At 41.3% G+C, this 23,003-nt stretch overlaps 1 protein-coding gene across 1 annotated transcript; it reads right to left on the minus strand.

Annotated features, from left to right (window-relative positions):
• Positions 1-13,584: 13,584 nt before the first annotated feature.
• LOC142400516 (vitellogenin-1-like) lies at positions 13,585-22,186 on the minus strand. The gene is made up of 34 exons (XM_075485444.1): positions 22,147-22,186; positions 21,686-21,706; positions 21,328-21,479; positions 20,985-21,236; positions 20,733-20,894; positions 20,497-20,645; positions 20,255-20,405; positions 20,004-20,161; positions 19,689-19,854; positions 19,482-19,607; positions 19,167-19,385; positions 18,862-19,079; positions 18,681-18,778; positions 18,465-18,589; positions 18,279-18,380; positions 18,073-18,192; positions 17,794-17,986; positions 17,568-17,661; positions 17,291-17,476; positions 17,056-17,185; positions 16,770-16,977; positions 16,271-16,677; positions 16,130-16,174; positions 15,976-16,044; positions 15,667-15,870; positions 15,434-15,576; positions 15,195-15,330; positions 14,984-15,110; positions 14,712-14,892; positions 14,533-14,627; positions 14,349-14,443; positions 14,023-14,188; positions 13,784-13,945; positions 13,585-13,688 (listed from the first exon to the last, which is right to left on the minus strand). The coding sequence occupies exons 1-34, from the start codon at positions 22,184-22,186 to the stop codon at positions 13,585-13,587; spliced, it is 5,004 nt and encodes a 1,667-aa protein (XP_075341559.1).
• Between the last annotated feature and the right edge of the window lie 817 nt (positions 22,187-23,003).

The following is a 23,003-nucleotide window of genomic DNA, read 5'->3' on the forward strand; positions in this document are numbered from 1 at the left end:
AAGAAACAGAGCCATCAGATTGTGAGTCATTATTGTCAGGCATTAACTCTGTAGAATCATTCTGGGGCTGTGGGACCGTAGCTGATGTTTGCCCCTCAACAGCAGCTAATGAAAGTTTCCCTGTCGGTTAGAGCCAGAGTGCGGTTGTCTTTCAGGAGACTGGAAGTGAACCCTGCCACTAGTGTGTGGACTTCCATCTCTGTTTCTCTGTGGAGCAGGACTAGGACTGCGTCTGTATCTGTTTGTGTCATGATCGTCGTGGCGACCATATCTGGAGTAGCGATAGGATTGGCGTGATGGAGAGTAGTGCCGATAACGTTTGTCATTGTCATGCCACGGTTTCTCTGATGAACAGGGGAAGGAGAACGACGTTCAAAGCAGGACTCTGAATCACGACGATAATACTGCTCAGGTGAGTAACAGTCTCTGTGGTGTCTGTTATGGAAGGGTTGTGGAGAGACACTGCGTGCTCTGCATCGAGCATCATTGGAGGAAAATCTGCCAGGCTTGGAGTCAACACGCTTAGCCAAGTAACGGTGCTCCTCTCGTAACTGCTGTACTTCACTTTTTAAGGTGTTGACGGTAAGAGTCAGCTGCTCAACTGCATGTAGAAGCTTGTCATCAGGAGGTCTAGGACGAACCATAGCTACCTGTTCTGAAGATTGAGTGTGTGGAGATGTCACTGTTGTCAATGGGAGCGCTGCACGCGCGCTGGCGATACGCACGGCGTTTCCAAGATCCTCAGCACCCATCTCATGAATTTTTGACTGTAAGTTTGGGTCTAAGCCAGCAACAAAGCGGCGAAAATTTTCACCCTCTATTGCATTACGGTCATAGTCGGGAAAAGCTTCAAGTACAAGACGAGTGATGTCTGCACTGTACACACCCAAACTCTCACCTAGTTTACGAGGTCGAGCATTGACATGGGTCTGAAAGAATGGTAGGGAGTACTTTGGTCCAAAAACATTTCTAAGTTTTTCTTTCACTGAATCATAGTCCCTCTGGGTTGAAGTAGGAAGGCTGTCCCAATACATAAATAGTAGGAAGGATGGGGGCCATCACTGTAGACAAATCCGTATCAGTTGAACTCATAGCCTACACTGCCACTTCAAAGCGTAGAGACCAACTTGTGAAAGATTCAGTCCCATCTCCTTTAAAAGCAGTTGGAAGATCACTTTTCAGGGAACTGGAGACAGAACGTGTGGCTAGGGAGGCAGCACCTGTTGTTGTACCATCCAGTCGGGTGGAGAGGGAGAAGACTGCAGCCCAGTTTCACTTTCATTATCTGACATGGTGACAAAATGTCCAGTTCAAAAATCACAAAAAGCATGGAAAGTAGAGAAAAAGAAAAATACTGCAAAAGTCCTTAGTATCTCCAAACTTTCAGTTAATCTGCTGCCTTCCAAGAGTGTAAAAAAAATCCAGATGGCACAGAAGTGACTTCATCCACAGTTCAGGGGAATAAAACTCACCAAATGCACAAAAAGCACCAAAATAACACCACGCTGCCACCAAATGTAACGTGAGGGTTCGATATGTGGTGGTTGGATAACTCTTGAGGAGAGGAAACAGCAGGATGGAGACAGATAACTTTCTCAAGCAGCCCTTTTAATCTGGGTCCACACTTCACAACAACAACACTTCCTCGTTCACAGTTTTCATGTGCCTGAACTAACCAATCAGAAGCTAGGACCTAACCTGAGGTAAAAAGGAAAGAATCAGAAAAGCAGATTCCACAGACTATCTTAACTGATTTAAAGATGCAATTGTAAATATTTAAACACGTAAATATATTAATAATAACTGTGTAACATGAATATGTAAATAGTTAAAGGATAAGACCGTTTTTTTTACATTGGGCCCTTGATTTCACATTATAACATGATGTTCTACTCACCCCTGCTTGTTGTTGAACATTTGGAGCTGTTCCGAAGATATTCGCAAGGCGTCTGGCTGCTCTCTTGAGATATTCGGCCATGAAACGGTTTCCTATGGCCAGCTTATACAGGCACAAACTATGCTGTTTATAATTTATTAATTACTGTACATTAGCACTGATAACGTGGAGGTGCGTCGCTTACTTAAAAAAATCTGGGTTACTGTAATTTAGATTTTTTTGTCGTAAAGTGGGTGTTACTGACGTCCTCGTCGTGCTACTGCCACAGACAGCCCACAGACTTGCTGCCTATTTATTCATTCGGCTAAAATTCAAAATTAGTAACCCGGATTTTTTTTAAGTAAGCGACACACCTCCACGTTATCAGTGCTAGTGTAGAGTAATTAATAAATTATAAACAGCATAGTTTGTGCCTGTATAAGCTTGCCCATAGGAAACCGTTTCATGGCCGAATATCTCAAGAGAGCAGCCAGACGCCTCGCGAATATCTTCGGAACAGCTCCAAATGACCAACAACAAGCAGGGGTGAGTAGAACATCATGTTATAATGTGAAATCAAGGGCCCAATGTCAAAAAACCGGTCTTATCCTTTAACTATAAAACGTATAACCTTATAACTGCATTTTAGTACTTTAATTCAAATATAAATTATATTAACTTCTGAACCTTACACTAAGTTAGTCTTGTGTCTTTTGCCATTACAATGTTACAATTATCATTATGTTGTAGTCCACACGCAGCCACATTGGCTTTATTTAGGTTAATAGTGGCAATTTTTTTTTAACTGTGCAGACAGGACCCGTCATGTACGGCGTAGCCTACAAGTTGCAATCGGTGTTAGAGAGGACCTCTGAGGAGGGCGCTACGTGAGCTCTGCTGCGGTTGTGTTTCCATCGTGGGATGGCTCATGCTCACATAACATTTCTAAAGATATAGTGATTTTTTTTATTATTTATTTATTTTTATTTTTTTAAACCGACGGCAGAAAAATTCTAACCGGACGACGTTGATTCGGTCAACCATCGGTCATACGGTCATCGGTTAACATCCCTAGTTGGCGAACACTCTATGACATGAGTAGATGTTTACTGTTGGAGAGTAAACTACCAGATAGACTGTGGAACTATGCTGTACAAACAGCCGCATATGTGAGAAACAGGTGCTACAGTAGGCGTACAGGAAAAACACCATATGAGATGTTTACAGGTGTGAAACCAGATGTTTCCAAGCTACACAAGTTCGTGTCTATCTGTTTTGCCTACAAACAAGACAAAGGGAAGTTAGATTCCAGGTGTTAGCAGGGTGTTTTTATTAGCTACGATAAGAATAGCCCAGCTTATCTTGTGTACTATCCAGACACAGAAAAAGTCCAAAAACACAGGTTAGTGAAGTTCACAACCAAAACAGAAAATGAAAAAGAGACCCAAACATCTGAAGCACATGTTGAGTACTGCGAACGAGAGATACAGCCAGTGAGTCATGACAATGGAGAAAAGGTTGTTGAAAGCAAGGAAAATGCATCAAGTGATGTCTCTGAGATTTCTCCAAAACAGACTGAAACGCCTCAGCAAGGAGACGACGCTGAGAGCACAAGGTGGAACCCACAGAGGACGAGAAAGAAACCAACTTACCTGCAGGACTTTGAAACAGAAGAAGAGGTAGACAAATTACAGGCTTGTATTGACTTCTGTTGCAGAGCAGTATGTGACATTCCTCATACCTACAAGGAGGCCATTGCATCATCCAACTCACGGCGGATTAAGGCTATGAACGAGGAGATGCAATCACTGGAGGAGAATGAAACATTCAGCCTTACCCATCTTCCACCAGACAAATGTTCAAATTTTGCACTCAAAAATGACACTGATGGATCAGAAAAATACAAGGCGAGATACGTAGCCAAGGGCTACAGTCAAAAACAAGGAACTGACTACGAAGAGACATTCTCACCCACTGCCTATATGACCAGTTCGAGGGTCATTATGCAGAAGGCAGCGCAGGAGAATCTGCTGCTGCATCAGATGGACGTTAAGACGGCATATTTGCATGCACCTATTGCCTTTGAACTTTACATTGATCAACCAGAAGGTTATGAGACATGGTCAGACACAGGTGAAAAGCTAGTGTGTAAACTGCACAAATCTCTTTATGGTCTCAAGCAGTCTGGTAGACACTGGAATGCTATGCTACACTCATGTTTGATAAGAGATGGTTTTACACAGAACCCTGCTGATAATTGTGTGTATTTAAAAGAAAAACATGATGAAAAAGTAATCCTAATCATATGGGTTGACGATCTCATCCTATCAGCTAGCAATGAGAGTGTGTTAAAACGTGTTAAAACCATGCTAACTGAAAAGTTCAAAATGAAGGATATGGGAAGACTCAGACATTTTCTGGGAATTGATTTTGAACAAACAGAAGGTAAAGTTGTCATGTCACAGACGAGATATGTGAACAAAATACTGAAATGATTTGAAATGAGAGATTGTCGGACCAGAGACACCCCATGTGAGTCAAAACTATTATATATTCAGAAAATGCTGAAAAAAGGACAAATCCAAGAAAATACAGAGAAGCAGTGGGAAGTTTGATATACTTGTCCACTTGCACAAGGCTAGACATAAGTTTTGTCGTCAGTAAACTTTCACGGCATTTTGATAATCCAACTGAAGAACACTGGAGCACAGTAAAACACGTGTTCAGGTATCTTAAAGGTACATCAGAACAAGGTTTATGCTTCAAAAGAAATGACACCAACAAACTAGGTCTAAAAGTGTACAGTGATGCAGACTGGGCCTCACAGAGAGCAGACAGGCGTAGTATCACAGGGTATTGTGTCAGTCTAAGTAAAGGAAACTCTCTAATTTCGTGGAAGTCAAGAAAACAACCGACAGTTGCACTGTCTACATGTCAAGCAGAATACATTGCCTTAGCCTCAGCTGTACAGGAATGTATATATTTGAAACAACTGCTTAAAGGATTGGACAAATATCAGTACGCACAAACAAAAGTGTACGAATATAACCAAGGTACTATTGCACTTGCCAAAAACCCAGTGAACAGGCAAAGATGTAAGCACATAGACATCAAGTACCACTTCACAAGAGACATTCATTCATACAGTGGCAAAATACAACTGGAATATTGTCCTACAGACAACATGCTTGCTGGTGTAATGACAAAACCAGCTACTAAGCTAAAACTGAAAAGGTTTGTCAAAGATATGTTTGGTACATAAAGGTACATTAAAATGTGTTCTCAAGAAACCCATCGAGTTAAAGACGAGTGGGGGTGTTAAGAAATGTTAAAGAAAGCGCCTTTACTCATGTGTTTATAGGAAATACTTTTATTTCTCCCGGAAGTGATGTGCGTTAGTAACCCCAGGAAAGTTGTTGTAACCTGTCTTGTGTTCAGCGAATAAAGTAATGAATGACTAAAACTGAGTATCCTTAACACTGGCTCTTTTCGAAACAAATTTGGCTGCTTCCCTTTCTGTCCCTTTCTGCGAGCAATGAGTGACTGACTGTCTGACTAGCCATCCCCCCCATACAGAAGTGTCAGTGCTCACTCACTGCTCATGTGAAGGGCACGTGCAAGCTGCCTGCGCCCTACCCCCCCTACTCGTAGTGGTCCTATGTGGGGGGGGGAGTAGCCCCTGACTGAGGACCGCAGATTGGGGCGGAGATCAACGTTGAGGGGGCGGAGCTCAATGACTCAATTAATTTTTATTTATATAGTGCCAAATACAACAAATGTCATCTCAAGGCACTTAGATAGTAAGTCCAATTCAAGCCAATTGGAATTCAATTCATTGTAATCATAATTATTCATAAAATAATCAAATTCGTTCATATAGAGCCAATTCAAAAACATGCGGCGGCACTGTAACACCATTCAAAGGATATCTGTTGGAACAGGGAAACACGAGTTAATGATCACAATAATGTCACATATACATAAATTTGCTGGTGCCATCTGGTGGCGGTGCTCAACATTGATGCTCAACATAGAACAACACATTGAACCGCAGAAGAAGACTGTGTGCAGGAGAAAAAGCAGATTTGTTTTTTAATGTGCTATTTTGCAATATTTGAGACAGACAAGGAAGAAAGTAAAAAAAATTCATTTTAAAATATGCTATGCTCTCTGTGACGATACACTGTGTTCTTAGTTATTATCTTACACCACGGAAACGACTAAGAAACTCAGCGCTAACTTTCAACAGCATGTGGTGACTTCCGGTTTTCAAAAATAAACGAGAACTGTCAATTTTTTATTTAAAAAAAGAAAGAGAGATGTGTGTCTTATAAAACAAGTTATAGTACTTTGCCCCTACACTCTTTTTTTTTTTTTTTTTTAATAAATAACACCGAAGCTTCGAAGCATGCTTCAAACTCGCTGGAGAAATTGTCTAAAAAAAAAAGAAACCATTTGAGCCCTTCTACTGTGCAAAAACTACTTTTCTTGAATAAAAACACGTGAAGTAATACAAGCACCCTCTTTATTACACCAAGCACAGTCCCAAAGAAAATATGAATGACAAACCAAAAATTAAATTTTCACATTGTTTTTAAATTATTGTGTTATTACATACGGAAGAGATGTATCATATTTGCTTTATTTGGTGCAACAATCGCTACTGCCAGTAGATGTAACCCAAGGGAATTGAATGAAGCTTCGGGTAGTGAACCACTTTATGACACAATGGTTCAAAATGATTCAATTTCCATCACCAGCTGCAGGTTTTCGTCCCAAACAGGCAACAGTACGACAGTCTTGACTCAAATAATCAGCTGATCTCAGTCTGCAGATAGTTGATTGGTCAAACTGTGTGCTTATATATATATATATATATATATATATATATATATATATATATATTATATATATAATTATCTATCTAATATATACAATTGTTTCATATATATAATTATATATCTAATATATATTATTATAATTGTTTTATATATGTAACAGAGTAGATTTGTGCCTATTAAATGATGGCAAAAGAGGTGCAACACTAGCCTGGAAAACCAGCGCCAACTGCTGGACGGCAAAATGTTTTGCCTGCGGTTGGGTCTGGCCTCGATCCACTTGTCATTTTGAAAATACTGCCCTGAATCTGGCAGATGGCAACTAAACCAATCACAACGCAGAGATGTGTTTTGAAACAACGCGGGCGGGCCAGAGGGTTCTGGTGCGGGGTTTTGAGGGAGTGACGACAGAGCAGTGCGACGTTGGGCAGTGGTAGCGAACATAGACAAGCGAAAGCACAACAAGAAAGATGGCGGCGGCAATGGAACAGTGCTCGTTTGATTCAGCCTTGGCACACAGCCATTATAACGAACAGCCTTGCCACTCTGTATTAAGCCCCATTGTACCGGCTTTTTGGCTGCAGTTCCACCAGAATTCCACTGGGAGCGTCGGTGGAGACCAGAATGAATGGGGCCCTATGGAGCTAGATGCTACAAATGGTCAGTTTCACCTAAGTCTCCTCAAGAGTGCTCAGATTTGAATGTAGTTTCTGAGAGCTCAACATGGGTTTCAAGTAAAAAATCTACTGAACGAGTACATATATCGCTTTGATTTCTTACTGGTTGGCTTCTTGTTGTCCACAACGCGCTAGCATTGTGCTAATGACAGCTGGTCGACCCGCTATGTATGACGTCATATACACTTCAAATCCTTTTTTTAAGCAAATGAGTGGCTCTAAAAATCTAAAACTCAGCCATGGGTATTTTCTAAACACACTTTTTCGAAAACAACATTCGAATTACTAGAGAAAAAATTATATCTTGAGATAAGGGCACGAAAGGGCGTATAGCTCCATAGGACTCCATTCATTCTGGTCTCCAAAATTGGGCGCCCCACGTGGAAAGAGGGTGGAACTGCAACCAAAATCGCCTCGTTGGAAACCGGAAATGCACCGTGAGTGGCGTATCTGTCCTATTATAGAGTATGTGCTTGGCATCAGTTTTGGAAGAGTCCCCTCCCACCAAAGCTTTCTGTCGCGCTTACTACGTCACAGTCAGTTGCGCTGAATGGTCAGAGCGTTGGCCTATAGGCACAGAGCGGTTTGAAAGACAACGGGTTGTGCTCATCAACAATGTTCCGTTGTATCCATTGATCGGTGCCAGACTAAATTAGACATCCAATCCATTTAGGCTGGTTTATCAGGCTAGTGCAACACCGCAGCATCTATTGGCGTAGTGGTTGGTTTGGGTACTGCACAGTGGAAAGAGGACTTTACTGTGGTAAGACGTCCTCTTATGGTCCGGGATAATTAATTATTTTATATTACGTTTCAGATGTTTATTCTTTATAATTTATTGTGTCATGTACTGACTGGGACCTTTCTTAAATGTTCTGAGAGTTTACTATGAGTTATTAGACCATAAAAGTATGTTTAGAGTTGTTAATATTGCTAACTAGCTTAAATGTTTTCCCTCGTGTCAGCAGAGAGTCTCTATTATGAGGAGAGGGAAAACTGGCGGCTATTTCCGGGTGGTACTGCACTCTAGGGGCGCCAACGAAGCAGTGCAGAGCACGCCGAACTCTATGGTGGTACTATGAAATCCACCTTAGATCCAGCCATTGCTTTGGATATAATTTTTTATATTTTTTCATTTTAATTTTCCTAAAGGCAGGATAAATGATCCTTTCAAACGGCACTTGGTTTGATTTTTTTAAACTCACTAGATTTGTTTAAAATGCACATTTATTGTCAGTGTTGCATCCCGAGTGACGTCACGCATGTGGCATCACTTTACGGCATGGTCAGTCCTAGCGCTGAGCTAGCAGAGAGGTGTTAGCTCAAATAGTTACAGATTTCAGCACAGCCCTTTTACATACTCTCTGACTAGCCTCTGGTTTAGCTTCGGTTGTTGTTAGCAGCACCAGGTTAGCACTCTGGCACAGTGGACGAGTGCCGTAAAGCAGCCGGTCGTAATCTGCCGTGCGTTCTTCAGATTCCGTTAGCTAGATGCTAGCGGATACTGACTCGCAAATGCCAGACCTGTAAGAAAACAGAAAGCTATAACTCCCAGGTTATTGTACTTTCGATATAAATCCACATCACTCTGTCAGAAATCACAGTATTATTTTCAGGTTTCAGCCGCTAGCGGGGACATTTTTTGAGTTATTAGCGCCAGCCCTATGGAAAATGGTCATTCTGCACTCGCTCGCCAGCGCCCCCAGAGAAAATTAACTGAACTGCGGCCAAATTTTTTATAATGGGGCGAATAGGAAGTGGAACGGCTGTCTGTAAAAGGGCTGTGGTGTCAGGTGTTATTGATTGTCCCGAGACGCTAACTTTCCCACACCACTGCGGTGCTATATGCTGTGTTACAGGTAATACTTTGTGTACTGTTGTGTAAGTTTTTATGACGTTTTATTTTGTATATCAGCCTATGTGAGCAACCTTTTTATTTGTTCAGTTAAATAGCTCACATTTGTTCATTTAATCTTGAATTTAATGTAAGATGTTGAATGTGTTCCTAAAAGATATTTCATGTGACATAAAGATTGAGGGGATTATTCATTTAGGATTTATGGAGTAACAAATGCACTATACGATCACATTAGAATTGGTTTCTTTATTTTACTTATGTTTATTAGGCACAGTGGAAAGAGGACTTTACTGTGGTGTTATTGATTGTCCCGAGACGCTAACTTTCCCACACCACTGCGGTGCTATATGCTGTGTTACAGGAAAAGAGCTGTAATAAACACCCCATAATCCACCTGGTCGTCGTCTGTGATATGTAGAAGCAACGGCAGTGTGGAGCTGCATCTCACAGATAGCTGTGATCCGTAACATATATATAGTTATAATTGATTCCTTATTTTAGGCAACTCGGTGCTGCTTGCTGTTTGTGAATGTGCTGCATGGTCTCCGCCACCAGATGGCACCCGCAAGGAAGTCATTGAGCTCCGCCCCCTCAATGTTCCGCTCCCTCAACGTTGATCTCCGCCCCAATCTGCGGTCTGCAGTCAGGGGTACTTGGGGGGGAATCCGCTACTAGATTTCCCCTGGGAGCTGCGTGAAACACGCATGAGTAGAAAAAAAAGAAAAAAAAAAAGAACGAGAAATAGAACGGCTCCAGCGCCGCCGCGACTCGGCTCCCTTCGTTCATATCAAAGAGCCGTTCAAAAGAACCGGCTCGTTCACGAACGTCACAACACTAGTGAGTACTGTTGGGGCCATAATACGGAAGTGGAAAGCACATCATTTCACCATAAATCGACCACGACCAGGTGCTCGCAAGATTTCTTAGAGAAGAGTGAAAAGAATTATCAGAAGAGTTGTCCAAGAGCGCTTCAGCGCTTCAGAAAGACTTGGAATTAGCAGGTTCAATTGTTTCAAAGAAAACTATAAGTAATGCACTCAACAGTTATGGCTTGTATTCTAGGGGTGGGCGATATGGGCAAAAAAAATATATCGCAATATTTTTTAGGATTTTCGCGATAAAGATATTTTGACAATATTTAAAAACAAAATTAAAACTTGCGTTAAGATCACAATAAAATGAACACAAGCATGCAGGTCTAAGCACACACGGCCGGTACAGTGAAACTGCGAATGGCTCATTAAATCAGTTGGCTCAGTAAATCAGTTATGGTTGCTGCAGTTAAAAAGCTCGTAGTTGTATCTCGGGATCGAGCTGACGGTCTGCCGCGAGGCGAACTACCGTCTGTCCCAGCCCCTGCCTCTCGGCACCGAGTGTTCAAAGCAGGGCGTGGCGCCGTGGTAAGGGCAGAGGACCACGCCGCACTTTATAGATTTTTTGCGTTGAAAAAAATAAATAAATATATATATATATATATATATATGTAGCCTATATCTCGATATTGCAAAATTACTCATCGTCAAAACAACATTCACGATAATTTCGCAAACGATACATATAGTGGTGCAACGGATCATCATTGATCCGTGATCCGTTCGGATCAATTATTTCGGTTCGGCACACACATGATCCACGGATTGCTTTATGAAAAAAAAAAATTGTGTGCATGTTCAGTCCTCACACAGCCGTTACCATTCCTGCTAGTTTCCAGGCACAGAGCTACTTTCCACGCTCTGGGTAAAAGTCTGCAACAGTTCCCTCTTCAATAAGCAAACAGTCCTATGGCTCGTCTGTGATTTATTGTCCTCAGCGTAAAACATGTAGAACAGTGGGCATGGAAAATAAAAGTAGGCTAGACTTCGGTGCAGACTTTGGAGCGACATCACCCTGGTGTTTCACTGACAGGAGTGAAACCGAAAGCGGGTGAACAACCGCTCATCACCGCGGCATTTAGGCAGCCCCTTCCTTCACAATCTAACCGGGCTAAAGCGATCACAAACGCTATTGGTGTGTTTCTATGTTGCACTTTAAGTTGTTTTTCTTTGATTATGTTGAAAAGAAGATGTTAATTGTGCACTTTAAGTTAATAAACAAAAAGACAAAACATGTTTATTTGTCTTGTCTATTTATTTATTTATTTTTTTGCTGATCCGAAAAATGATCCGATCCGTGACTGATCAGAGGAACGATCCGAACCGTGAGATTTTTGATCCGTTGCACCCCTACATATCGCCCACCCCTACTGTATGCACACTCACCACGCAAGACTCCATTGCTGAAGAAAAAGCATGTTGAAGCTTGTTTAAAGTTTGCTGCACAACATTTAGACAAGCCTGTGAAATACTGGGAGAGTATGGTCAGATGAGACCAAAATTGAACTCTTTGGATGACATAATACACATCATGTTTGGAGGTCAAATGGCACTGCACATCACCCCAAAAACACCATACCAACAGTGAAGTTTGGAGGTGGGAACATCATGGCGTGGGGCTGTTTTTCAGCATATGGTACGGGCAAACTTCAAATAATTGAAGGAAGGATGAATGGAAAAATGTACAGAGACATTCTTGATAAAAATCTGCTGCCATCTACCAGGATGGAGATGAAGCATGGGTGGACATTTCAGAAAGACAATGGCCCTCATTTATCAAACTTGCGTAAGACGAAAAACGTGCGTAGGTCGTGTGTACGTTCTTTTCTGCGCAAAGGTTGGCATTTATTAAATCCATCGTGAACGCAGGAAAGATGAAATCGCCACGACAGGTCTGAGGCCGTGTACGCACTTTTCCATTTTGACTTGCGGTGACTGCAATACAGCAGCGTCACTAGTGCGTGCTCAGGAGTCGCAACAAATCCCTAGGTTAAAATGACTGACTTCAACATAAATATAAACATAAACGCAAATTAAATAAATTAAACAAGTACAACTCCGTTATTGGAAGAGTGATGGCTCATTATTCAACCGTGCACCCTCACACCGAACAAGAGAGGCGCTTTAACACTGCGCATTCGCGCACGCGTGCCACTGTGGAGAGCTGTATAGGGCTCCTAAAGCTGGATCTGTCTCTCGGCTGTGGGGGGAACCCTATCCGCCCGAAAAGGTATGCAATATTATTATTGCATGCGGGGATCTCCATAACATTGCCCAAAAAAATGGAGTGCCATTTCCAGATGTACATCCAGAGAACCCCGTACCCAGAGATCCACCAGCCTGCACAGCCAAGAGCGCTCAGGAGGAGAGAGGAACTTATTCAGCTATTCTGACTTTCTGTTATTCAAGGAAAAAAGAAAGGAGAACAACGATTTCTTTCAGCATTTATTCTGTGACTTCAGTGTTTCATTTATGTCTTTCAATGTACTGTCAATAGATTGCATGGTGTGTGTTAAAGCCATCATCCACTTCACGATCTCTGTTTGTCTTTCTAGGACCTCTGTGGTTAACACGGCTGGCCGGTGTGACGCTGCAGACCGGGTAAATGAGGGCCAATGACCCCAAACACAGCCAAGGAAACTCTCAATTGGTTTCAGAGAAAGAAAATAAAGCTGCTAGGCTGGCCCAGCCAATCACCTGACTTGAATCCAATAGAAAACCAATTGGAAAGAACTAAAGATCAGAGTTCATAGAAGAGGCCCACGAAACCTTCCAAGATTTGAAGACTGTTTGTGTGGAAGAATGGGCCAAAATCACACCTGAGCAATGCATGCGACTAGTATCTCCATACAGGAGGTGTCTTGAAGCTGTCATGGCCAACAAAGGCTTTTGTACAAAGTATTAAATAAATTTCAGTAAGCGTGTTCAATACTTTTTTCTGAAGCTGAACATTTCAATATAAACAGTCATACCATAATTTGTGTTGTGTGTTATGTGAGGTGGAGATCAATGCTCTCATGCTTCAGTGCTACTGCCAGTCTCCTTAGTTGATAGATATAGAACCCAAGAAGACTAAGAGAAAGGTTACATAAAAGTATTAAATAAATTTCAGTAAGTGTGTTCCTGTAATTTCACTTTATTACAAATAATTTAATTTCTGAACTTTTTTATTTTGGTTTCTTTGTATGTATGGATTACTTGGGTTGTTACCGACATCTGGTGAAAATTTCATGTCAATAACACCTCTAGAAATATATTTACTGAGAAAAATGGTGACATGTTCAATACTTATTTCACCCGCTGTAAATGAAGGAATTGACAATAAACCTGACTTTGACTTTGACTTAATTTTTCATATAGTTTTATTTTTACAGAAGGATTAACCCAACACATTTCATATTCCAATTTTTTTAATTTGAACTTGTATATGACATAAACCAAAACTTGATGAATGACAACAAGATTAAGCACACTGAGCAGTGCAGCTGCAGGCAAGATGAGCCTCTGTACTTTCCCTCAGGTCCACACTGCTTTCGAAGATGCTGCTCATACTCTGAGGAGTGGAATCTGTATGAAAAAGAAGGGTAAAGAAGTTAGGAACTGAGTGGGTTTTTTTCTGCATTAATCTAATGTACTATTTTTATTTTTTTCCACACACTTACCCGCAGGCAGACAGTTGAAGCCAACAGTGACAGAGGTGGTCTTCACCGGGAAGCAGCCGGGCAGACAGCGCAGCACAGGTTCAACAGAGTAGCATCTGGACTCCTCCCCGTGGATATTTACCTTCTTCTCCAGCTTCACGGATTCATGCTTCAGACGGCATTCTGTAAGAAAACAGAATTCATAGATCAGGACGTTGTACTGTTTGCCAATAAATGATTGCTTAATATTTGTTTCTTACCAGTGGTGTCCCTGCAGCTCTCTGCTGGCAGAATCCAGGAATGAGTGAAGCTGACTGCGTTCTTGGTCAGGCGTCCGTTGGGTGTGCGGTATTCCTGTCTGACCTCCCCATCGGCTTTTCCGCAGAGTCCAGAGGTCTTGCCTTTCATCCAGTCCACAACTTTAATCTACATTGAAAGATCAGATGAGACAATAAGGAGAAGAAGCATCAAATATACCTGCCATTAATGAAAACACGCTGCGCTGCTGCCCTTTTGGTTTTACCAGTCCCAATTTAATGCTTTTCATTTTTGAAGGAACAGTTAAGAATGCAGTGTTGCAATTTACCCTCCATGTGTTCTTGTCAAAGTAGACTTCATGAAGACCATGGCTGGCTGCATAAACCGAAACACCATTTCCACTTTGTCTGATATCGATTTTAGCTGTAAAACAGGTTTAATAATCAGTTCTTATTAGTAGTTTAGAAAAACAGGTACAACGTGCAATTTGCATTGTTAGTTTTAATGTTCACCTTTTGGATGCTGGTAGGGCAGGCTGGTGAGGGGTATTTCCATGCTATTGACCTTCACAATCACTTCATTGTTCATGCGGTAGAGGTCAATATCTCTACAAGAAGCAAAAAACCTTTTTAGTTTAGTCAACTTTTGGATTAAAGTCAGCTATTTTTTCTAGTTTTATTTGGCTACTCACATGTCAGCAATTTTGACATTGATGTGGTTTTGCTCCTTGGAATCCCGCTTGTGCAGAACAATGAATTTCAGCTCCTCGGTGCTGTCTTGTGCCAAAACCTGGTAGCAAGAGGGTACCATCTTGATCTCGTATGTCCGGTTGTTGAATGTGGTCAGTGAATCATTAATGGAGAAGCATTCAGCTGGCAAGAAAAAAAAAGAAAGATTTTATTTGTGACTTGCAGGAAAAAGTCAAAACAAGTGTGTTACATTTTAGAACACAGCAGCTATTACCTGCAAGAGCCTTGGCAAACACATAGTGGACTTTATCAGGGACGTCTTCAAAGGGGGTGAGGGATGATGTGATCTCATCAAGGGGCAGAGAGATGGGAAGACTCACAGTTTTGTTGTAGACAGTATTCTGTAGGCAGAAAGAAATGGAGTTTTGTTTTTCAAAAGCAGTGATTAAAACTTTATTTTGAGGAAACGGCATGACTTTTCATACCACTGGTGTTTTTGCAATGACGTCAATGGTCCTTTCAGATGATGCAACAATAGTGAATGAAATCCTCTTGGTGTTGTTTGGACTCTTTGCTTGGATCAAGTCGGACAGAAATTTAGTTGGAATGTATTCATACATCCTATAAAAAACAAACAAACAAAAAAATGTCCAAAATTCAGATATTTTAGACGGTCAACATGGCATGTGAGCGGGCTTTAGACAGCACACAGAAAGTTTCTTACATCTTTCCAAAACGTTTAAGATCAGATGGGAGTGTTTCCCAAGACATTCTGAGACGAGCTGCTGGGCTTGGACCAACAAGACCAGTTTCGGCTGTAGCCATGATGTCGTACTGCTTGCATTCTACTCCCCAAGTCATTTTGGCCTATGAAATAAACAACAGGCACAGGTATAAGACAGCTTGTTTTTATAGGATATCTTGCTATTTCTAGTAAAAGGCAAGACAGTTTCTTACCGTCACTTTGTGCTTGCTCAACAGAACTCCATCGGCACAGATCTTCAAGTTGTTTCCACGAACCAGGGAAGCAATGACCATGTGAACTCTGGCAGTTGGTTTGTCTAAGTAGGCAGTAACTATATATCCCTGCTTCTTCTCATCAGCTCTAACAGCACGGAAGATGACGGCCAAGGCCTCGGTCTCTCTGCTAGGCAATTGATTCTGTGGGGACAACCATAAGTCATTGGTCCAAGAGCGTGCATTTAACCCATTAGGGAAAAGATTTGGAACTTTCTTCTTTTTTTCTTTCTAATAACCCAATTTCACCTGTCTGTAGATGGCTTCAAAGCTTGAGGCACTGCTATTGCTATTGGAAGCCGCTGATGAGGGGACACCCTGAAACAACAAAATGTTAAGGTAATGAAGGTTGGCATATTTTCATAAAGTACAATATCTATTTTGAGGGGTCATAAAAACATACCTGCTTCCTGTGATTCTTGTGGAACTTCAGGAGCGAAATCACTTGCTGTTAAGAACAAATATTATTGTCAGCTCCCACGCAGGCCATATTGATGTGTAAGAATTCTTTCCTGCAAAGTTAAAAATATTTTTAGAAGTTTACCTTTGAGGCACGAGAACTGGAGAGAGAAGAACTTGAACTGGCACTGAAGAGTGATGCAAGGCTTGATGCAGAGCTGGTCTTGGATGAACCACTGGAAGATCTTGAAGAACTGAGGTTTTTGCGTCTGCGTCTGCTGCTATTGCTGCTGCTGCTGCTGCTGCTGCTGCTGCTGCTGCTGATACTGGAACTGGAACTGTAAGAGGAGGTCTTGGAAGAACGCTTTGAGGAAGAGCTGCTGGAGCTAGAGGAGCTGTTTCTGTTAGAAGCCAGGATTTTGTTTAGCCTCATCAGGACTGGTGCACTATCGGGGATTTCTTCGCTCCGGTTGATCTGTTCAATGAGACTTTCGACAGCCTTTAACCCCACTTTAACTTCCATCTCCAGTCTCTCAATTTCTTGACTTTCAACTGAAACATCAGTAAATAATGTTATTAGTATCTGACTTCTATGAACAGCGCTTCTATGAAATGCTCAAAAGTGTTGTTTTCTTAGTGCTTACTTGATGTGAGAGAGAGAGAGAGGTTGTGCTGTCCAGCCATTCTGTACAGGGCAATGTCCCGGATTGAAGCGGCATTTTCAGTGGCAACCTTGAAACAGGCTTTGATTCCAACCCCAACATACTTAACACAGTACCTCTTGGAAAATGCACGAGCTTTAGTTTTGTTGGACTTGAAAACGTCATCCTCCAGGGTCTCTAAGGATGTTGACTGTAAGGAGAAATACATGTTAATAATAAATACAGATACTATTGTAAATATCTAAAATTCTGTAGTCACAACACATACCTCAGCAGAAGAAACGATCATCGATGAAACCTTGCTTGAGATGGACGGCAGATCTTTCTTAGGAATGAGTGGAGTGATTATCTCAGCAGCAGGATCCTCAATGTCTCTTGCCACAGCAAAGGTCTCGATACTGTAGAAGAGAAACATGAATGTAATCAACCAGGTTGAACGGATAAAGCTCGAGTTGACACTAAATCTTTTCAAAAGTAAACAAAGAGGCAAATGGGAGAATTACTTCACAGATGTAACGTTTTCTGGCAGAGGAACAGGAAGGACTTCGATCTTAAAGTCGCCCTCTTTTATGTTAAGTCTTGCAGTGATTTTAGCAGGTCCAGTGTAGTTGATTCTGGCTCTTGACACCAGGGCAGCCTGAAGAATGGCAGTGTTAACTCCCATCACAGCATATGTGTTCATGGCAAAACTGGAGAACAAGGAAAATTTTATGTTCAGTTTTGTTACTTGAGACATTTCGGGGGTCAGTTCATGTCAGTCTGTTTATGTATCGAACCCACCTTGTTCTGACTTCAGTCTCAAGCTGTATGTCTGTCTCAAGCAGGCGTCCGAGATTGAAGTCTTCTGGCAAAGGTGGGGAAGTTTTGGGCTTGACTAAGAAAACAAATGAGCTCATTATGTACCCCAATGCATAACACTGTCCACATGGTATCTTTTTTTTCCTCCTCCAAGAGATTTCTATTTCAAATTTAATCTTTTTTGTATTTGTTTATTTTTTTGACTCACTTTCAACCACAGCTGCAGCCACAGCGGCAGTGTGCAGACTGAGCTCCATTGGAAGACCAGCAGCAGTAGGCATGATACGTCGCACCTCAGTGGCCAACACAGGCTTAGCGTACTGGACGTTGACACCAGTCAGTAACAGAGCCCTGAGAGCATGTTTTCCATGTTCCAGAATAATACTATTACCACTGGCCCACTGTAGATAAAGAATATTACATGCATGTTTTGTCTTGCAAAATTGTGATTTATCTTGAGAATGATAGGTTGCTGTTTATATCGTACCGCAACAGCCTGTTCAATCATGGCTTTGTCGATGTTCGCAAAGGCAATTTCTTGTCCTAAGACCTTGACACTGATAGAAGCCAGAGGCTTGCTGATGCTCATGGACCTCCACTGAGAGAGCTGTGGACAGAGAACATGTGGTGTGATCACCATATGGGAGTGTAAAAGAGTGTATTCTTGTCTTTATGACTTTCTTGGTTGCTTACAGCTTTAATGACGCGCTTCATCTTGGTGATCCTGTCAGCATTGTCAATAAATTCAGGGTTTTTCAGAAGTGCCTCTTGTAGTCCATCAGTTCTCACTCCAATCTAAGAGGAAATCAGCAATGTTAAAACAGCAACTTATAAATGAGCCATTGAACAGCTGACCAGCTTTTCATGTCCACCATATACCTCCAAAACATCAGCAGCAGCTCCAGCAAGGAAGGCTCTGGTCTTGGCTAAAACAGACCGTGGCAGAATGGTGGCGGCGTCATTGATGTAGAAAGCAGTGGCAGAAGCGCCAATCATCAAGGAACCTGATGAAGTGTTTAATGAGATGCAGTTAGCTGATGCATCAGCAAAACTAAAACTCAGATAGAATTAATTTACATGTGACATAGGTCTTACTGTTGTAGGCATCCACATGGGCAACTCTGCTGTAACGTAAACTCAGCCTGTCCAGCTTAGGACCCAGGATATTTATGGCAACCCTGCAAGCAGCCACACTGCAATGGAAGCGTAAAAGAGATGATGCATTGTTTTGTGCAGATAGAATTGTAGATGAATTGGCATGAGACAGGGCTCTTACACTGAGGACTGGATTGTGGAGGGGCTCCTGCTCAGGGACTTCATGTGAGAATAAGTAAAGCTGGCAACCTGCAAATTTTTCTCTGTCTTTACATTGTTGGCAAGAGTTGTCACCAATCCCATTGAAGGCCTTGTTTCAAACAGGACGATGCAGGAAAGCATACGAAGCTCTGGATGAATATCTTTGTCCATGTAGAGCTGAAGAGCCAATTGCTGGACCTATTTGAGAGGAGAAATCAAACTCAGTATGGAGTTCAGGCTAAAGACCAGCCCAATTTGTAAAACTCCTTAGTGTTCAGAACTCACCATTCTTGACTCCTTCTTTGCAAAGTTCCTCAGGGCCATGATGGCTTCAGCATGGACTCTTATTGGCAGAGATGCAGCAGCAGTGCCATGAATGGGCATGAGCTTTGTGATTGACTTGAGAGTAGCAGGGTGTTGCGCATTTCCCAAAACCTTTATAAGCAGGATGATCTTCTCGGTTTCACGCTTAGCAACAGCGTCATCAAGACGTTCCTGGATGGGCTGTTTTAAGGAAATGGAAAAATAGGTTGTCCATTTCTTACTCATTCATTTCCCTCTAGATTTGAAGCCCAATAAAAAATAACAGGGTTATTTCACCTTTATGTACTCGGCAGGACAGACGGCTAACTCAGCGCAGTTTCTGAAAATCATGGTACCATAGCCAAGGAGGACAATCTCACGCAGAACAGGGCTTTCCAATACTTTTTTGTCAACTGTCAGGGTCTAGAAGGGAGCAAATATCAGAAATGTTTCATGTGTTAATTCTTCTTATTGTAAATGTAACTTACTTTGGGGCTCACCTACCTCCATCATCTTGATAGTCTCAGTGGTTGCCGACACCATGTGAACAGCTGCAATCAAAACCTGAGCTTCCTCAGCAACATGCAATTCATTAGCCAGGAATTTCTCCTTGATGAATCTAAGAGCAGCAGGGGTTCCAGTGACAGGGATGGCATCCAAGAGCCAGCGTCTGGAAAAAATTGTAAATGTACATACATATATATATATATCTATATATATATAGATATATAGATATATATATCTATATATATAGATATATATACACACACACACATAGTATTTTCTCCAATATTCAAATTTCAAATCACTGTAAGCCACCTGTGGGAGGACATCTGTCTGTATTCGTCCCAAGACATTACTAGGTCTTCATAGCGAGCTGCACGGAGAATCTGAATCAATTCCAAAAACTTCAGAGGGGCATGTGCATTGACACTCTCCACATTGTGGGTAACCAGATGGTCCAGAAGCTCTTTAATCTAAGACCACAGGATTGAAAGGGGTGTCACTAGAAATGTCCAAATTTTCATCCATGACTTCACCTACATTTTGAAGCATAGTGAAAAAAATACCTGGACCCGTAGGTCGGTGATCTTGATGAGCTGAAGAGGTGACTGAAGAAGTTCGGTGGAGAACTCAAACTTGAGAGATCCCCGATGGTGATACTCAGCGTTGGTAGATGGCAACGGGTCTTTCTGAATCTCAAGGAACACCAAGGACTGCCTTTAAAGTAATGTGAAAAAAAAAGGCTGGGTCAAAACTCCATTTAACCCAGATGCGACCATTTTTACATTCTCTTCATCTTTTGACATACTTGGTCTCCATTTGAGCAGTTCCGCTGTGCTCAGAGAAAGGTGAAAACTGGATCAGCTCAATGACGTCTGCCTTCAGGATCAGGACACCACTTGCATCTTCTTTCAAGGTGTAAGTGAATGATGAGGTACCTCTCAGGTTTTTGTTGTCCTGTAAATACAAACCACACAGTTGCCTGCTTATGCAATGTTATTTTTTTTTCAGATGGATGCGTTGTACAAATGGACTTAAGCTTACCTGCTGGCCCTCGTCACATTTCTCAGTGTATGCTAAACCAATGTCTTTCATGATCTTTTCCTGACAATTGTTCATGTCCCTGGTCTTGGTCAGATGGATGCGTTCAGCCTTGATGTCTTCAGTGATGGAGTAGAGGGTCTTGCACACACCCTGAGTTCCGACCTATGGAGCAAAGCACCTTTTTAGTGAGCAGATTAAATCTCTTGCATTGTGATTTATTATAAATAGGCTACTTTGGGATCTTTGACAAACCTCCTGTAAATCATACACATTGTGTGTCTTCTTGATGTTGAGCTGAAGGATATTCAGGATGCCTCTGTAGATGTTCAGCACCAAAGTTGAAATTCCTTCAGGTGCATGGATTCTTCCCACAACACCATTGGTATACTCAAACTTGATGGGGTTCTTGAGCTCAGGTGCCAGCTTTTCAGTCAGCTTGGTTGCTGGGATTGGAGCATCATTTGGCCAAATGCCACTATACTCAAAGAGCTCAGGTTCCGCAAGCTAAAATATAGGAATAAGATGTAGAGCATTAGAGATTTAGTGCATTTCCAAGCTAAAATAATTGTTGCTTGCTCATGACATTAAACTTTACCTTCAGCAAATATGTGTTCTGGACATCATTTCTGATCATAACTTTAGACTTGATTTTGAGTCCAGCTCTGGCCAAACCTTCCTCAGGGAGACCTCCCAGGAGGAATGCCTCATACTCGTACACATAAGTCTTACCGGCAGCAAAGTCAGGAGCTGTAGGCACAAATTTGCTTAGTTATAAGGACTCCAACTTATCTAAAAAAAAAAAAAAAATAATGCTAAAAACCTCATTTATTCATCCATAAATTATCAGTGTTAATCATTTTACCAGAATAATTTGATTTAACTTAACGTTAGCTGCAGCAAATGTTGGATAATGGTAACAGCCTTTTAAGGTTACAATGAAGTACTGGGCTTACCAAAGACAGGACTTTGTCCGGCTAAAATGGAAAAAAAGAAAACCCATTTCAACTCAGTTCAACATGTGACTGGAATCTGTTCTTATGCATTTCAACATTTTTAAAATGTTAAAAATGCGACACAAGTTTTTGGAAATTTCTTGTCTGTCAATAAGCACATGCAAGAGCATAGAAGCATACAAAGAAAGCTCTCCAACTCAGCAATTTCAGTAAATACCAATTCATGAATGTCATAAATGTCGACAAAAGTATCAAATATAGTAACAGACATTGTGTGCTACTATTGCATGAAACAATGAGCAACATTCTCTGATTATTTCTCAATAACATTGCATAAAATAAAGTAGTTTTCTTTGCTTAGATTAAGGTACTTGAAATCAGTACACTGCTCAAGATTGAACAAAAAATCCTTATGGCAATGTAAAAGCTGCCCACTTTCAGAAATGCAGAATCCAACTTACACACAAAGGCCAGAGCCAGGGCAAGCACAACCGCTCTCATGGCTGATGAGGCTGTAACTGTGGTGACACACAGCCTTTTATATGGAAATATTTTACAGACAAAACCCACCTGTGATGCAATGCAAGTATTATATGAGCCATGGCACTTTTGACTGCTGCTCTTCATTTGATAGATAACGTATTAAACTTTTAGACCACCACAGGGAGAAAAGTTAGGGTCACCTGACATTGTCAAAAAGGTCAAATCACACTCGGACACCTTGTTTCAAAATGTTTAGCGTGTTTTATTATTATTATTATTATTTTTATTATTATTGTTATTATTTCACAATTTAGCAATTTTCACATTAATTGAAAATCCCTTTATTCTAATACATTTTAATGACAGTTGCTGTAAGTATTAGTTAGAGACTGACTGACAGCTGGGAAAGCTGTTGCTCTTAAGCTAAAGTGGTAAAGTACTGATCCTCTTTCATTTGGAAGTTTGGGGTTGGTTTGATCTCCCACTTCCCCAGTCTTCACGTGTCCTTGGGGAGAATACTGAATCCTACATTGTCTCCTTAAGTGTTCCTCACTTATAAGTTGATTTGAATGACATTAGTTGCTAAAATAATATGAAATGAAAAAGGTAAACCAAGAAAAGAAAGAAGAAAAGATATAAATACAATTTGTCCAAGACAGCAGCCAAAACTCATTTGAAAGAGGATCTTTTTTTGACCCATACGTTACACTTTATGACTATATGTTTTACTGTGCGACTTATTGCTTTGATTAAATGAAACAGGTATAATTTACAGAGTAGAATTTTTTCCAATTTTTTTTTGTGTAGTTATATTTAACTTACTCGTGAAATCTAC

Source organism: Odontesthes bonariensis, chromosome 15 (assembly GCF_027942865.1).
Source record: "Odontesthes bonariensis isolate fOdoBon6 chromosome 15, fOdoBon6.hap1, whole genome shotgun sequence".
NCBI lineage: Eukaryota > Metazoa > Chordata > Actinopteri > Atheriniformes > Atherinopsidae > Odontesthes > Odontesthes bonariensis.

Coding starts and splice junctions, on each gene's coding strand:
- LOC142400516 (XM_075485444.1), bottom strand. CDS start 22,186: ATGAGAGCGGTTGTGCTTGCCCTGGCTCTGGCCTTTGTGT. Junction 19,608..19,688: donor AGACTATCAAGATGATGGAG/GTAGGTGAGCCC, acceptor GCTCCCTTCTAG/ACCCTGACAGTTGACAAAAA. Junction 16,978..17,055: donor TGATCGTTTCTTCTGCTGAG/GTATGTGTTGTG, acceptor TTCTCCTTACAG/TCAACATCCTTAGAGACCCT.